The following is a 16,843-nucleotide window of genomic DNA, read 5'->3' on the forward strand; positions in this document are numbered from 1 at the left end:
AGGCTCCCCGGCCCTGTCAGAAGGAGACCCTGGGGGCTCTCGGGAGTGGGGGTGGCCAGGGCAGTGCTGGGGCCTTCGTTATCCCATCTATGGACCAGGGCAGCCGTGGTCGTCGGGTGGCCAGGTCTGAAATGCGGGGCGGTACAGCGGCGGGAGTCAGGCACACGGCTGGAGAAGGCTGCAGCCACCCATGCCCTCTGTGGTATAGGCCCACTTCATGAGATGAGAAGGCAGAGGCTCAAAGGGTAAAGGGATTTACTTCCGGCCACGTGGCCAGTGAGCAGGGGCCCAAGCTGAGTCCAAGCCCCAAAAGGCCTTGTGCCACTATCCATCCTCCCACAGGCGAGCCCTGGGGCTATGAGGTTGGCAGGAGTGGGGGCAGGAGAAAGGTAGGGGCCTAGAAGACAACAGGGCTTGGGCTGATGCTCACTGGGGTTGCTTCTCCACACTTCTCAAGTCCCCACCACAGATCCACCTGCTTACGGATGGGGAAACTGAGGCAGGGTGCCTGGAAGCCCTCCCAGGGCATGGATGGAGGGTGGGTGAGCAGGCTCCTAAAGCCATGGTCTTAACCTGGCCCATGTGGTCAGGGCCCCATGCCAGTGACTCACTCGTGGCAGCTGAGACTAGACAGAGATCCCTGTCCTGCCCCTGGCCACCTCAACCCAGGAACTCCTAATTAGACAGGAGATCTGGATGGTGGATCCTGAAAACTCTATTCTTATTTACTCAGCTAATTCACTTTTTATGACTGTTTAGGCTTCAAAGCAAAACAAAGCACTAATTACCCAATTAATGAGCAATTAAGTTACTGCATCCTAATGGCCAGGGCGCAGCTTCCTCTGTGAGCAGAGAAGGTGGGGAGGAGGCTACCGAGCAGGGATGCACTGGGGGGAAATGCCATCCGTCACAGGTAGGGGCAGCGAGGACAGAGGGGCCCAAGTCTGCCCAGGGCAGGTGCCCCTTCCATACTGCCTGCCCACCTGCCTGCCCCACGGCCCCTCGGGGCCAGGACAGAAAGCCCCACTAACCCATCCATCCAGCTGTGCCTCGGCCGATTCGGAGCTCATGGAGGGCAGTAGCAGAGTTCTGGGGCCCCAGAGGCCACCAAGCCTGGCTGAGAAGAGATGGCCACCAGGGCAGTGGGTTTCATAGGGCCTGAGGGACAAGAGGCTGGTGACCCTGCTCCTGCCTCCAGGGTCTCTTCCTGCATGTTCTCATGTGGCTGACAACAGCCTCGGAGGGAAGCCCATGGAGACAGTACAAGGCTTGGTGGAAGCCTGGAAACATCTCAGGCCCTGAGCCTAGGATGCTGAGTGGCCAGTGTGTGGCCTGTCCTCAGAGAGCAGAGTCTGAGTGTAGCTGGTGCCTGGTGAGAGGGGAGGCCGGCACAGAAAAAGCCAATCCCCCCAACCTGGAATACAACTCTGGGCTTTGTCATGCCTGGCCGTCGTGACCCACCGGCGGCCACACCCCCTACCCCTGCCAGGCTGCCTTCCTCGCCCTTCCCTGAGCTCTGTGTGGAGCAGCACCCCACACAGCGCTAGTCCAGAGTCCGGACCTCACCCTGCAGCCAATCTTCAAACTAGTTGCTAATTTATTTAACATCAGCCTCCTTCTACTGAAACCCAAGTTCCCTTAGAACAAAGATCTCATTCCTGCAGTCCAGAGCAGGTTGGGAGTGAGCAACTGAATTAATGACTAAGGCGGGTACACACAGACTCCAGACACTGGGAGCAGGGAATGAATGAATGAATGACTCAGGTGGGTACATACAGACCCTGGACAGTGGAGGCAGGGAATGAATGAAGGAAGGAACACATCGATGATTCTGCTCTGACCACTGACCAGTCCCACTCTCCTCCTCCCCTCATGGGGCCTCCAGGGGATGGAACCCAGAGGGGGCTTTGGGTGTCACATAGAGTGGGGTTGCTGCCTGTGGTGGGGGCCAGCCCCACAACACTGCCTCGTATCTCACACAGTTCTGGAATGTTCTGTCAGACAAAGTTCCTGAAGCTGAAAACCTACTAATCACTGGAGCCTTGACTGTAACTGCTATGAAAAACACAAAGTTATGTTTCATTTTCTCTGGGTGCAGTTCCCACAGACTACAAGGAGAACTGGGGCATGGTCCTGTGGGTGACTTTGCCAAGAGCATGTGCTGGGAGCACCCCACAGCCTCTGCTCCGAGGACCCACGCTGGAACCTGGGCCTGGCACTCACAGCGTGAATGAGTCATTTTGCCCCATAAACTTCTTTCTCATGACTGCTCAGTGCTGCGGCCGACATCCGCCTCATTCCTAGGGCAAACGTGTATCCAAATCTCCACAGGCCTCAAGGGTCACAACCTGCTCCCACAACTGGCCGGCCATACTGTAATTACACCTGCATGCAAGCACATGCGCACTCAGTGCCATATACACACACTCACCGACACACAAACACTCACATGATGGGCAGGGTCCAGTGCGTGCTGTTTCCCTGAGAAACGCCCATCCCCCAGGTAGCCCGAGAGGACGGGCCTCCCCTCAGATGGCACTCCTGGACCCTGAGCCTCAGGGGGCCCCTCTACATCCTCTCCCCTCCTCTGTCATCCCCTTCATGCACCCGCTTCCCTTCTTGCCCATCGGCCCCTCCCTCCATGGCACCTATGAGAGCGGGCATCTCTGGGTTCTCTTCAATCCTCTGACCTTGGGTCCTGGAGTGGCAGGTGACCCACAGTGAGGGGGCCACAAAGACTTGGGGACAGCCAATAGTCGCCACTTTAGGACTTACTTTCCAACCACTCCCAGCCCCGCCCGAGCTGGAGGGGGACAGATGGCATCCCTCAGAAGACCCCGCAGCCCTGGGCTCCACCTCAGGGGCCTTTCCAGGGCCTGGGTCCAGTCCTTCCCGCACACCGCGGACACTGTGTCACACCAAGCCGGCTTTCCCTTTGCTCGATCAGCCCTCGCTGGGCTGGAATAATGAATGAGCCCCTGTCAGGAATGAATAAAAGATGGCCCCCGGCCCTGCCGCCCGCCGCTGACCTTTCTGGAGTCGACTGTATTAATATATTCTCCTGTTGTCAGACTCAAAGCACTAACTGCCTTATGAATTATTTATCAACAGAAAAAGTCTTAACCAGAACGGTGTTAACATGAATCCCTAACCTTCTGGGTCCCAGCAGCCCCGCCTGTTCTGCATAATTGAATTTCAGCTCCCAGCGGCCTGGCCAGGCCCGTCACCCACCCGCTCCCCAGAATGACTGTCCCTCCAGCCATGGTTCCTGACACATGTGGCCACAGCCTTGAGGGGTCCCGCAGGCTTGCCCAGAGCGTCTGTGTCCAGCCTCCTGGGACAGGCCCTGACTGGACTGGAATCCTTCAGGTCATGCTATCTGAAGGGGCAAGGGCAGCTGGGGCCTCCAGGAGACCTGAACTGCTCTGTGCTAATCTGAGGGGCTGGGATCTGCCTGCACCCCAGGCTGGGCCAGGAGAGGAATGTACCCATCCCCACCCCCCCATACCCCTCCACCGCTACAGCTGCCCTGGAGGGTGGCAACAGCCGAGGTAGGGGTGGGAGAGATGAGTCCAGGGGCAGAAGCTGTCTCCTGACTGGTCGGGGAGGAAGCTGGCGAAGATCCAGCACGGGTAAGGGGGCTGTGGTGGCCCCCACAAGCTCTCTCAGAGTTCACTGTAGAGCGACCCTGCTGTCCACAGCTTGGCCTCTCACTCCCTAACAAGCTGTCCTCTAGAGAATTCCAGAGCCACACACTCCTGAATGCTCGGCCCTCAGAAACTGTTAGGATGAATGCAGGTGTCCTAAGTAACTAAGTCAGTGCAATTGGTCACTTAACAACCGATGGTTAACCCAGCCTGAAGCTTCAGGCCCCCAGCTTGAGCAGAGGGCCTCCCAGCTCCAGTCTGCCTGGCTGACTGCTCTCCAAAGCTCTCATGGGGTGCCTCGCCCAGAGGAGGGCCAACGTCAGATGGCTTGGGTGGCTGGGACCAGCCTGCTGAAGCTGTGGGTTGGCAGGCCCCTCCCCTCTTCCTCTCGGGGCCCTGGCATGCCTGCACCCCACCACGCATTTGCCCTTGGCCTGACTTCCCTGCTGCCCCTGACGGCTGGCACAGCTGTCCCCAGAAACCCCGGCAGTGCCCAGCACTCTTGAGAAGCACCCACTGCATCCACCAACTCCCCATCAGAGCAGGGACCCCAGGACTTGCTCTGCTGTGCCCCCAGTGGAACAGAGGCCGCAGGCCTCAGTGACGCCCTGGACAGACACGTGGAGTGTGACACTGGCCTGCCCCACAGCACAGAGAGTAACAGTGGGAGCCTGGCAGGCTCGTTTATTCTCCCCACAGCCCTGTGGGTTGGGTACCGTGGCTCCTCCCTCTTACAGATCAGACGACTGGGGAACTGGGTGGCACCCAGTGGCGGCTTCCCCTCCTTTCCTGACCCAAGATGCTGCTCAGCCCTGCCCAGTGGGCTCCTCATCCCCTGGGGCTTTGCAGAGCCTTGGACCTGTGGTGCAGCTGCCCAGTGGGCAGGGGCTAGCTAGTGCCTCTGGCTCCGCCATCCCTGCCCCTCCCCTGCTCATGTGACACCTGGGGGCCACACATGACCTTCGAAGGCTTTGGTGTGTTCCTGATACAGCAGAGTCAGGAGTCAGAAAATTCACTAACCCAGAGGGCTGAGCCAGCCTGCTGGGACAAGCGCCCGGAGTCCAAGCGGCGGGGTGCCCAGGGCTCACAGGGGCAAGTGGCTGTCCAGGTCTGGGCCAGCCCAACCTGTGACATGTGTGGGTACTTGGATGGCCTCCCCCCAGCACATGCTGGGGTGCTATCTCATGAGAGGGAAAGCGGAACACAGGAGCAGGTCGGGGACCCCCAGGGAGCACAGGACGCATCTTTCTCCCACCCTAGCGTCCAGCAGGACATAAGGTAGCCACCAGAAGTTTCCTGGCCAGGAAGGTGGGTCCTCAGGACCCCTGGAATTCAGATGCTAGAGCCCTGAGGGGGATGGCGTGCTGCCCTGGCCTGCCTGGTGCTCACCCCGCCCTGGCCAGGCTGACCTCTGTGGGACAGCAGAGGAAGTGCCAAGGACCCAGTTGCCTGCAGAGGATGGCCACAGAGGGGCCCAGAGCATGCATACATGACAGCCCCAGCAGGCAGAGCTGTCAGACACCTGCAGCACCACTCGGAACCACTCATATCAAGTCCCAAGTCCTTGAGTTCTTCTGCCTCTTTACCAGCACCTCACTAAATCTAGCACCCATCCCTCCCTACCAGCACCCCTCTGCCTGCACCACCACCGTCTTACAGCACTGTGCAGGCCACCTGCTCACCTTCTGTTCAGTCACTAAGTCGTGTCTGACTCTGCTACGTCATGGACTGCATTACACTAGGCTTCCCTGTCTTCCACTATCTCCCCACGTTTGCTCAAATTCATGTCCACTGGGTTGGTGATGTTATCTAACCATCTCATCCTCTGTTGACCCCTTCTCCTGCCCTCCATCTTTTCCAGCATTAGGGTCTTTTCCAATGAGTCGGCTCTTCACATCAGGTGGCCAAAGTATTGGCACTTCAGCTTGAGCATCTGTCCTTCCCAATGAAGATTCGGGGTTGATTTCCTTTGGGACTGACTGCTTTGATCTCCTTGCAGGTCTATTTATCTTATTCTCCCTTTAGGAAGAACCTGCTGCCCAGTTGCCTGGAGAGCCCCCCACTGCGCAGAGCCTGCCCACAGGAAGCTGAACAGAGGCCCCCAAGGCCACACTCTTTCTGCTGCCACAGGACTAGACAGATGGGTGGGTGTGTGGACAGTGGCTCCTCTGACAAGAGGCAGGCCAGACACGGGCTGGGGATGCACCACAGGTGAGGACACTGCCCACCCCACTCCAGCCATCCCTGGTGGCCTCTGAGCAGCAGCCACTTCCCAGCAGCGGCTGAAGGGCTGTCCTGTGCTCAGAGGCGAGAGGAGCATTCAGCTCCCAACTCTGGGGAGAGCCTGACGGGCTTTTATTGCTTTTGTACAAATTACGGCTGCTCGGAAGTGGCCCAAGGAGCAGGGTTATGGATGTCATAAACCTGCCTCGTAAAGACGGAGCCTGCACTACATGGCTGTGTGCGGGGTGGGTTAGGGGAGGCCCGCGCTGGCCAGAGCAAGCTCTGCTGTCAGGGGGGCTGAACTGCTCCTGGGTGGGCATGGGGCAGGCAGGTCTCAAGGTGGCTCAGGGGCCCCCCGGGCACATGTCCACCAGCCTTCCTGCCCTTGGACGCTCACTAGAGCCGAGTCCCCCACGTGCTGTGCCTCCTCTTCAACCACAATTGCCCCTGGCTCATGGAGCAAAGCTGGCAAGTGACCCACATGCGGCCGACCAGGTACCCCATCCCCAGGAGTCTCCCTGCCTGCCCTCCCGAGCCCCAGCGCCTCGGTTCCCAGAAGGCAAGACTGTGCCCCTTCTGCCAGTGGGTGAGGGTGGCTGGGTAAGAAACCAGATCCAAGAGCCACAGCTACCATTTCCAGTGCATGCACACGCGTGTCAACACACACGGGCACTCAGAGCCCATGAGACACACAGCCCTGCTGTTGTGGTGAGAGCTTGACTGGCCTCATCCATCACCACACTGGACAGGGCCTGGCCACCGCAGGTGCTCGGCAGATGTGTGTGGGCTGCTGCAAGCTGTTACACACACGTGTGCATGCTTGTCTTCCCCAGTAGCAGCTGCTGTGCCCACCGAGTGTGACAGGCCCTGTCAGGACCGGCAGGGGCTCCGGGTGGCGGCCTGTACCTCAGGCTGCCATGCACCCATACCCCTCTCACGAGTTGCTGACACACCTCCTACAGACAGGAGGCGTCCACAGCCTCTCCCCATGAACAGAGGTGGGGAGGCTGTGGTAAGAGAGCACCAGGAAGCCATGCCACACCACTGCTACTGCTTCCTCCTGGCTCTCGGGACCCTGGTAACCCGCCGCCATGCTGTAAGGAAGCCCAACCAGCCCGTGGAGGCAGGCCCCATGTTGTGGGAACAGAGGCCGCTGACCATGAGCTGGTATCAAGCTCCAGACGTCAAGAGCCTTTCACGACCCCGCCCCCCAGATGTCTACGTGTTTCTGAAATGAGCGCCCACCCCTCCTAGACTTCCTCAGCAACTGCTTGTCTGGCACAGCAGCAGCCTGGGCCCCGCCAGCCCTCATGTCAGCTTTGCCTGGGCCACGCCAGCAGCTAGCTTCCACTCTGTCCAACTGCCCAGGCTCCCAGGGGAAGGGACTGGCCAGGGGTGTGCTAGGCTGCATTAGGCTCTCATGGCCCTGAGAAAAGATGAAACTCAACTGTGCCAGGAGCCCAGAGTGTGCCTGCCTGAGACGGGGGATGGGAGGTGCTGCAGGGGAGGTAATGGGAGATTAGCAGGTTCTCTGGGAAATTAGCTGTCAGCAGCCCAACCAACAAGCCAAATTTCCAGAAATCTCCTGAAGGCAATCAAGTCAATCAGCTAATTACCCCTCGTGTGTTTGTATGTGTGTGGGCGGGGCTACCCTGGCAGTTTGGCAGGTGGGGCCCCACCCGACTCCGGTGAGCACCCTGGGCCCTTCGCACCTGGTGTGGAAGCTGCCTCCTGCCACCTCCAGGCTGCCTGGCTGGGGTGCAGGCGGGCGCTCCCTTCTCCCGATCCCACCGCGGCTCTGCTTGGAACCCACAGTTAGAGCCTCACATCCCAGCCCGCCCTCCTGCTGTTCCTGACGGTGGTACCTCCTCCCACCGCAGGGCCTTTGCCCGGCTGCTCCCCAGCCCTGTGTCAGGACGGGGTTGGGAGGTCTTCTTGCCAGGCTACTCAAACTTCTCCATAGCACTCACCACCTCCCCGGGGACAGGGACACTGGCTGTTTGGTTCCTTCCAGTGGTGGTGATACTCAGTAAATGTTTGTCGAGGGGAGGAGGGACCTGGAGGTGAGAGCTGTACCCCAGCCCAGGGAGGGTGGGAGGACGGCAGCTCAGGCTGAGATCCGGCTGGTGAGGGCGGGAGAGGAGCCTGGAGGCCAGCGGCTGGCTGCATTCTGGTGCCGCGGGCTGCAGGGGGCAGGCTTCCTTCAGAGGGTGACAGAGAGGGGCCTGGGCAGGGGACTGGATGGGAGGAATTGGTGGGGAAAGCCGGGGTGAACTGGGAGTGTGGCCCTGAGCGGAGGCCCTTCCCGACAGTGGGGGCTGCAGCGGGTTCTCTGCCCCCTCCCTGACCACACCCACCCTGAGGACACCTGCCAGGACACCGGATCACCGGGGTCCAAGGCCCTGTCCCCAGGCTACACACTCAGGGTGGGGGCAGGGCAGCCTCCTGCCTGTGAGGCGTCTAGGTCCTCATTTCTCTTTAATAAAGGAAACTCCCAAGTCCCCTGCTTCGGCCGGAGATGATGGATCCTTGTGTCCTTGGCTGCAAGCAGTCAAATTAAGAAAATTACTTTCTAACTAATTTTATGGCACTAACGAACCTCTGGCGGCGTGCTGGGGACGTTGCGCCAAGCTTTCGGGACATAACATTGTTGAGGATGGGCAATAATTGGGGATTTGCTGGGGATAAATCTTGGCAAATTAAACTTCTAAGTACAGTCTATAATCCAGGTCAGACAACAAATGCCCTGTGTCACCTAGCAAGGGGATGCTGTGGGGAGAGGCAAGGACAAGCGTGACCCCTCCTGAGCCTGAGGCCCTAAATGCAGACACACAAACAGCAAAGTGTGTGCAAACATATACACCTACACATAATGACACATGGCTACAGGTCACACACATACTGCATGACCACAGTCATACATATAGGCACATCGGCGCCATGTCCAGACACAGGCTCCCAGATGGACACTTACATGCAGTGTGGCACACACACACACACACACACACCCCTGCTGCATCCATAGACACACATGGGCGCCTCCAGACTCTTGAGAGGACAAGACACAGACTCACACAGAAATGGCCACAGAGAAACATGGAATGCTTCCGGGTGCAGCTGGGGAGCCCTGCCACTGCCACACAGAGATACCACCTCATGGGCACATGGGAGAGATAAGACACATGTGAATATACAGGGTTACACAACACACACTTCCCTTGCACTGAGAGTCATACACAAACAGGGCTCTCAGCCTGAGTGTCACCCTTGTGCCAGAGGCCTCCATGGTGAACTCTGGATCTAGAGGCAGGGTCCCAGCCGGCCTCCAAGCCTCACCCTCCGGCTCCCAGCAGGGTCACCTGCCAGCCCCCAGCCTCGGCCTGCTGGGCAAGGGTCCTCTAAGCTCCGGCCTACTCCTCCAGCCTCAGGGGAGGCTGCCACCATGCCAACTGGACAAAAGGGCCAGCAGGGTTGACCATACAAGCCCTGCAGTGCTGCCCAGCACACGTCAGGGACCTGTGGGCACACTTGCTCACGCCAGGGCCTGGTGCACACACACCGGTGTGTCTGCAGACATGGTTCAGGAACCCCCAGGGCTGAGCAGCAGGCTGGGCCGCTGCCCCCCCACCATCTGTCACTCATGTGCAGCCTCAGTGGGGGCTAAGCTGCAAGCAGTTGGCATGTTAATTACAACTTCTTCTCCAGGAAACATTCAAAGCAGCATTTTGCAGAGAAGACCACAAATGACACAAGGTGGTTTGGAAGCAGAGGGCTGCCCAGAGGCTCTGGCAGGGAGACCCCAGCAGCCCCCGGGCATCTCAGGAGGCTCCACATGGAGTATCTCTGGGCCCAGCCTCTCGGGGCTCCCAACCCTCCAGGACAGGTGCAGGCCGGTGGGCGTTCTGCGTCTTGCCCCCAACTCTCCCCATCACTGCCCCAGGTTGCCCTGGTGCCAACCTGGACCATATGGCACCTCCCAGAGTGCAGGTCCTGTCCAGGCCTGGCCGACCACCCCCATCAACATGGTCAGGAGCGGTTGGCGCATCAAGACCACCCAGGCCCATGGGAGGAAGGAGCAGCCTGGGGCCGCCAACCATGACTCCAACAACAGATGAGAGCACAAAGGCTGCCCGAGGAGGGCAGAGGCCTTCCCAGGAAAGCACCCCTTGGGTGGCACCTGGAACCACTGCCCAGAAGTGTACAGCAGCCCCGGTCAGAGGCTCAAAGATGCTACAGCCTGGCCCAGGATTTGAGGCAGAAGGCAGAGCTGCCTGGGCTGGCAGACCTGGGGATCGCGGACCTGGGGGAGGGGAGGGCCAGGGACCCTCGGCTGTCCCTGCCACCCGGGGAATTAATGGGTTAATTACACACCCTATAAAAAGCCGCTGTGATTTAGAGAGCCTGCCTGTCAGACCCTGGAACTCTGGAACTCGCAGTTAATCAGGAGCTGCAGGATGAGGCGGGCGGAGCCCAGGCCCCTGCCCTCCAATGAGCCGAAACGGCCGTAAATTTGCAGAAACGGCTTTTATGGAGCTCTGGGTTTTATGGTGTCATTAACGGGCCTCCTGATACTTAAGGGGAAATGAAATAAAGTTGTGGGGAGGGGGCTGGGGGATGGGGGATGGGGAGGGTGGCCCCCGCCATGGCCGGAGTATCAAGTGGCAGCAGGCCGGCCCCCCTCCTGCCCCTGGGCCCCTGATGACAGCTAAGAGCAGGGGCCTCACACCCCTGGTCCAGCCTCTTTGGCTGGGCCAAGCACAGCTGGGGAGAGGGTGTCAGGGCACGGGGGCAGGGGGCGGGGCGGGGAGGGCATACGCTGCAATTTCTCCACGTGCAGGAACCCCAACACCAAACGCTGCCCCACAGGACCCAGGGTGTCCAGCCCACTGCCCACTCCTCTGCAGGGCAGGACCCGGAGTCCTACTCCCTCTGAATCTCTGCCCACTCTGGCTCATCCCCATCCTGTTCAAACTCCATTTCGAGCCTAGGGGCAGCATTCAGTACAGTCGGGGCTCCCGTGGGTCGAGGGTCGGGGTTAGTGTGTGGGGAGCAGACAGCAGAAGGAGGGTGGGAGACTTACGGAGTAACCTCTGCCTGAGACTGCCTGCGCCGAGCTCTGCAGGGAAGGAAGAAGGACAGTCAGGAACCGGTTGCAGCCCCAGATGGCCACCCTCTCCCTTGAGGACCTGAGCAGGCAGAGCCCATCCTGGGTCTTTGCTGGAACCCCCCAGGCTGGGGCCACACTGATCAGCCTGTGGCAGGGCTCAAGGACCCACAGAGGAACCTTCCACCCCCAGACCTGGAGGTATGGTCCAGCCCAGCAAAGTCTCCAGGCAGAGAGGCGGCAAAGCCCCCGCATTCCCCAGGGGTGGGCTCAGCCCCTCCCAGAGGATGCTCCCCACCTCTCCCATGTGGGGTTCTGGGCCAGGGGATAACCCCTCTCTGTGCTCAGGTCGGCTTTTCCCTCACCACCCACCAGCCTCCCAGGGTCACTGGGTCCAGCGGGAAAGTCTGGGAGGTTTCCTTGAGAAGGAGCTGGGCAGGTAATCCTGGGGTCTCAGATGTCAGATGGGGGTGGGGGGGTAAGCTGTGGCCTAGAGGCCAAGAGTCACCCCAGAGGTCCTGTGAGGGTGATCAAATGCTCAAATGGGCAGTTAGGATCTGACGGGAGAAACCAGTTAGGTTCACTTCACCAGCTCCTCAGGGCAGGCGGTGGTCACCAGGGTTAAGCCCCAAGGCCCAGGGAGATAGGACGTGATGACCCGGCAGGTGGGGGTTGGGGCGGGGTGTTCACACGGCCGGCGAGGGCAAGCTTGTCTGAGGTGTGTGGGACTCACGGACCTGGGGCCAGACCACACTGAGGTCCAGATGCCAAGATTCTTCCGAAGGATGGGTGACCACTGCAGCCTGGACCACTCTGCTCAGCTCAGCTGGGGCCAGGGGACCCCTCCCCTCCCCAGGCAGACCCTGGCCGGGCCCCAGGCCAGTTCCTGGGGGTCTGCCAGGCCAAGCGTGTGTGTGTGTGTGTGTGTGTGTGTGTGTGTGTCTGTGTCTGTGTGTGTGTGTGTGTGGCCGGGGCGGGGGGGGGGGGTCCTTCACCCCCTGGGGTAGCTCAGGCACCAAGCCCTGCCTCTGGGGGTGGGGGGGTCTGGTGCCATAATTGCCCCCAGGCTTGCACACTCACACCGCCTGTGCTGTGCCTACAATCCGCCTGCTCCCATCCTGGCCAGCAATTAGAGGAGTTCGAACTAGGGCAGCCCCCGTGGCCCCAGACAATTACCAGCCTATTTTCCTATCTTGTGGCAACAAGATCGGAGCCGGGCAATTAGGCCCCCCTCCTGGCCTCCTGCGCCGGCCCTCCCCCAGCCCCCATTTAAATGATAATGAGAGACGACTCGTTCCATTTAGCCCTGCAGAAAACCCATCTCCGCTAGGCCGCCACTCCTGCAGCTGGGGGTCAAGAAGACAAAGGCCTCTTCCAGGAGCGCTGCCTCCCACGGCGGTGGGGGGGGGGGGGCTCTTCCGCCTGAGTCCTCATCGCCCCCTCAACCCCCACTCCCTGCCCTTGCAACACCTGCCCCATCCCCCTTCTCCAAGGTCTAGGGAGACCCAGCAGCCCTGGAGGAATATCCTGCGCCCCCATTGCTGGCCACGTCCCAGTGGGTGCCCTTGTGTGTTGCCTGGGTCATCCCCAAACTGGGTCCTAAGACCCCCTCTCCCCTGCCCCCTGGGACCTGAGCTCAAGGACCTTTTAGACAGGACACACCGAAAGGAGTCCCCAGACCCAGGCCAGCTTGTGCCTCAGAGGGGCACCCTCCCCTCCGCGTGGCCCCCAGTGGCAGAGACCTGGACTGCTGGATGCCCCGTGCTGCTGCCAGCTAGAGCAGACAGGCAGGTCCGCCTGGGCAGGCAGGAGTGTTTGCAGCTCATCGGGCCAGAAACGTACCCCCTGCCTCCACCCTTCTTTAGACACATCTGTGGGAGCTGTTTGGCATCCATAGCCCTGCCCACCGCCAGCTGGGCACCGACCCCGAGCCTACCCCCAGCTGGACATAGGGACTGCACCCCAGCATGGTCGCCTCCACTCACCCCTGCCCGTGCCTAATGGTTGGTTCTCATTTAAATCCCTCCTGATGGGGAAGCCCCAATTAGTAGACAGTTAGGTTTTAAAGAAAGCAAATGCTAATTGTGAGCACAAAACCCTGGATTGAGACTCCGGGCCCCTAAGCAAACGGCTTGCAGTGTCCGCTGAAGGTTGGAGGCTGGCCGGGCAGTCACCCCAGGGACTCGAAAGTGTTCCCGCGAGCAGCTGGGGTACTCACATCACTGAGTTGGTCCCGAGAACTGCTCCTCCGGGAGCTGGTGGCTTCTCGGAAGCTGTCGCCGTCACTGTTGTGGTCGCCCCCTCTGGACACTGCGACCTTCATCTGGGGACAGGGAGAGATGCGAGACCGACTCAGCACACACACCCTGCAGGGTGGGGCTGGGGCACAGCCATGCTCAGGCTCCTCCCTAACCCCACCCAGTCCCTCTGGGCTGAAACCCGGGGAGGGGGGCGGCAGGGCACAGCCAACCACTGACAACCCAGTAAGTACTTTCCATTCCTACCCAGAACAGGAAAGAAGAGCCCAGAGAGCAAAGGATGAGCACTCAACGGCCTAAACTACTGTCAGCTCTGTCCTTTCCTCTGGCCAGCTGGCAACTAAAGACTCCTGGATGGGGAGCGGGCCAGTGGGAGGCCCCGGCCTTTCCCACTCCACCAGGGGCCCATGATCAGGTGTCAAGACAGGCCTGCCTGTGGCAATTCACCTCCACTCCCTGCAGGTGCACCACTCCTGGGCCCCCTTCAGTCCTCAGCACAACCCACATCAGGGCTGTAAGGTCTGCAGAGTTGGGTGTGGACCAGCCACTCCCCTCTGCGTGTCCTAGGGTCATTACTCAACCTCTCTGTGCCTCAGTTCTGTCATATGTAGAACGAAGCAAGTAGTACCCACTGGAACAGCTGCTGCTGGGTCAAAGTATCTGCCGGACTCTCTGTAGACCCGGCACGCCCTCAGCTCCTTGCTCCTCACACAAAAGCCCTGGTTGGCTGCTCTGTGCCCACTTTACAGAGGAGGAAATCAAGGAGGGAGTTGATAAACCACTAGGGAGGTTAAGTGACAGTGTGGAAAGTGGACGCAGAAACCTGCCTGCGTTCTTTTTACTTGGAAATAGTTTCAAACCTCACCAAGCTGCAGGGTAGGAACATCCATCACAGCCCCTGACCCTTGACCTCTGGGCCCAGGAAGTCACCATCCCAATCGTGCCAGCATCCATCCAGGTCTTGTCAGCTTCCAGCTGCCCTCCTGGACTCTCTGGCAGGACCCACAGAGCTCGGCTGACCCGCCACCTCCAGGTGGCTCCAGCTTCTTGGTTCTGGAACATTCCCACGGTTTTGTCTGAACGTGCACTGACAGCCCAAACCTTCAACTGTTTGGGCTGTATATCAGAGGTTTCCTAGCAACAGACAGAGGCCACGGCTCCCAGCCAGCACACTGCCTAACACCCAATGACCCCTGCTCCAGGCGCTGCCGACGTGCCTGCGGGGCAGCGTGTGGCCTCCTGTCCACCCCCCAGGCCTCCCCGCCCAGCGCATATGCTCTCAGAGCTCAGGCATGCTCAGAACCTGCGCCACAACCAGGGGCAGGGAGGCCCAGTCCTTTGCATCCAGGCATTTTGTCGTAAGCATCCTTCAGCCCTGGAGACCTCAGCTAGGGTAGAAAGTCTGGTGCACCAGCTGTGCTCTGGAATATTCTCAAGTCCCCAGGAAACCCCCTCAAGGCCTGAGCCCTTCTTCCTGTGGACCCCATGGTAGGCTCCCTCTCTTGAGGCTGCCCCTCAGAGCCCCTGCTCTCCAGGGCCAACCTAAGCCCTAGATGGGGTCCAAGCTCCCATAGCCACAGGCCCCTGCACAGTGTGGCTAGCAGAGTGTCATCACAAAACATAACTGCCATTCATCCACAGCCCAGGCCTGGGTGCAAGGACCCAGGGGAGGGCCCCCTTCTGGGGAAGCATGAACAGCGAGGGGGAAGCCCAGCCCTCAGGAATACCCTCCCATCCTACGGCAGGCCCAGGGAGGGGCCCCAGTCTCAGCCCAGGCGAAACTCCCCCATTGTGAGCCCACAGGTCTCTGGCCTCACTAGCTCCATCCTGCATAGTTGAGTGGTGAATGCACAGACCCTGGGCCAGTGCTGGCTCTCTGACTGTCACTGAGCCTCAGTTTCCTCATCTGTGAAGTGGGGGTGTTGACAGGGCCCTTCACAGGCTCTATGGGGGTAAGAAGTTCTGTTTGTGAGCCTGAACCCTCTCTAGCACCAATAAGCCACCAGGTGTCACTGTTGTCACCAGTTGGAGACAGGTCTTTCTTGCCTCTGGACTCCATGACAGGTCTCCCCAAAAGGAGTGAATATGGGGTCCGGGGGAACTTCCTTACTGCCTTGCTGGCAAGGAGCCTCTGCAAGAAAACAAATGCCCTCATCCAGTGGTTTTCAAAGTGGGGTCCCTGGACATGCAGCATCAGCACCTGGGAGCTTGGCAGGAATACAAATGAGCACTTCCAGGCCCCACTACAGACTCGCTGTGTCATCAGGTCCTCTGGGGGATCCTGGTAAGGCTCTAGTTGAGACTCTTGGTTTTGACCTTCAGTAATCACCCCCATGAACCCACCCTCACTGTTGGGGGACAGTATTTCAGGTTGGGCTTGGAGCAGGGTCCCTGCCCATGAAGAAGGCTGGACCCAGAGACACTACAAGGACAGAACAGGCCTGGCGCAGTTGCAGACTGCTCACTGTACAAGGACACCCGGCAAAGGGGGAGGGGAAGCGGGGGCTGAAGAATAACCCCACACAGCTGAAAGGTGAGAAGGGAGGATACCACATTCCACTTCATTCAGTCACACAAGTGGTCTCCTCTCTCAGCTGGACCCCAGAGAGGATTCCTTATCTTGACTCTTCGGTGATGCCCCACAGGGGGAGGACAGGCTGGGGTCTGTCATCCTCCTCAGGCAGTGGGTTTCAGCTCTGAAAGCCCCGTTTCCCAGAAAATCCCATAAAACTCAGTACTGTGCCCTGGGAACCATCCCAACCCTGGATGCACTGGGATGGCTGGTCACCTTCTCTTCCTTAGCCAGCCCCAAGCTGGACTCTGGCTGTCCTGTAGCCCCAACTGCCTCCTAGTGGCTCAGAAATGCTGCTGGCCAGCTATGCCAGAAGGCCAGGGATGCCATGCCTCCATTTTTAGCTGGAGAGATCAGATTCTGATCTGGGCCCTGATTGTCCCAGGAGGGCAGCTGGGAGCCCGTGCCTGGGCCCACCCCTGGGCCTTGTGGTCTATCCCTATGCCCACCCAACCATCCTTTATCCATCCATCCATCCTTTATCCACCCATTCATCCTTTATCCATCCATCCACCCTTCTACCCATCTACTTGTTCACTTAACCACCCATCTGCCCACCATCCATCCATTCATCCATCCATCCACCTATCCATCTTCCCATCCATTCACCACCCATCATCCACCTACCCATCCAAGGCTTACTGAATGCCTGCCTATGAACCGGCCCTATTCTGGGCAATGAACATAAACAGACCCAAGTCCCCACCCTCCTGAAGCCTACAAAGAGGCCAGCACATGGAGCGTGTGGTCGGCAGACGGCCACAGGTGCTCTGGAAGGACAACAGCAGAGAAGAGCAAAGAAGGGGTCGCCAGGGAGGGATCTCACTGAGAAGGTGACACTTCTGAAAGGTGATGAGGCAGGTCATGAGGCTACTGGGAAGGGTCGGGGGATAGCACTGCCGGAGCAACGAGGCTCCCTGGGGAAGAGGAGAGCCCTAATAAGCACTGGCAGTTTCTGCAAGTTGTGCAAAATTCCTGAACACGTAACAGTTGGCTTGTGCAAGGTGGCATACCACAAAAACATTTCCTCAGACTGGCG

The 16,843-nt window shown here is 59.4% G+C and overlaps 1 protein-coding gene across 28 annotated transcripts in view; it reads right to left on the reverse strand.

Moving 5' to 3' along the window:
* The window catches only part of FBRSL1 (fibrosin like 1), an 84,232-nt gene that overhangs the window by 37,917 nt on the left and 29,472 nt on the right, over window positions 1-16,843 (reverse strand). For all 28 annotated transcript variants that reach the window (XM_070769278.1, XM_070769297.1, XM_070769289.1 and 25 more), the window contains exons 3-4: window positions 13,193-13,297; window positions 10,951-10,986 (exon numbers count right to left, since the gene is read on the reverse strand). In XM_070769278.1, the coding sequence (XP_070625379.1) occupies window positions 10,951-10,986; window positions 13,193-13,297 (141 nt within the window). The remainder of the gene's footprint in view (window positions 1-10,950; window positions 10,987-13,192; window positions 13,298-16,843) is intronic.

Source organism: Bos indicus, chromosome 17 (genome assembly GCF_029378745.1).
Source record: "Bos indicus isolate NIAB-ARS_2022 breed Sahiwal x Tharparkar chromosome 17, NIAB-ARS_B.indTharparkar_mat_pri_1.0, whole genome shotgun sequence".
In the NCBI taxonomy this organism is placed as follows: domain Eukaryota; kingdom Metazoa; phylum Chordata; class Mammalia; order Artiodactyla; family Bovidae; genus Bos; species Bos indicus.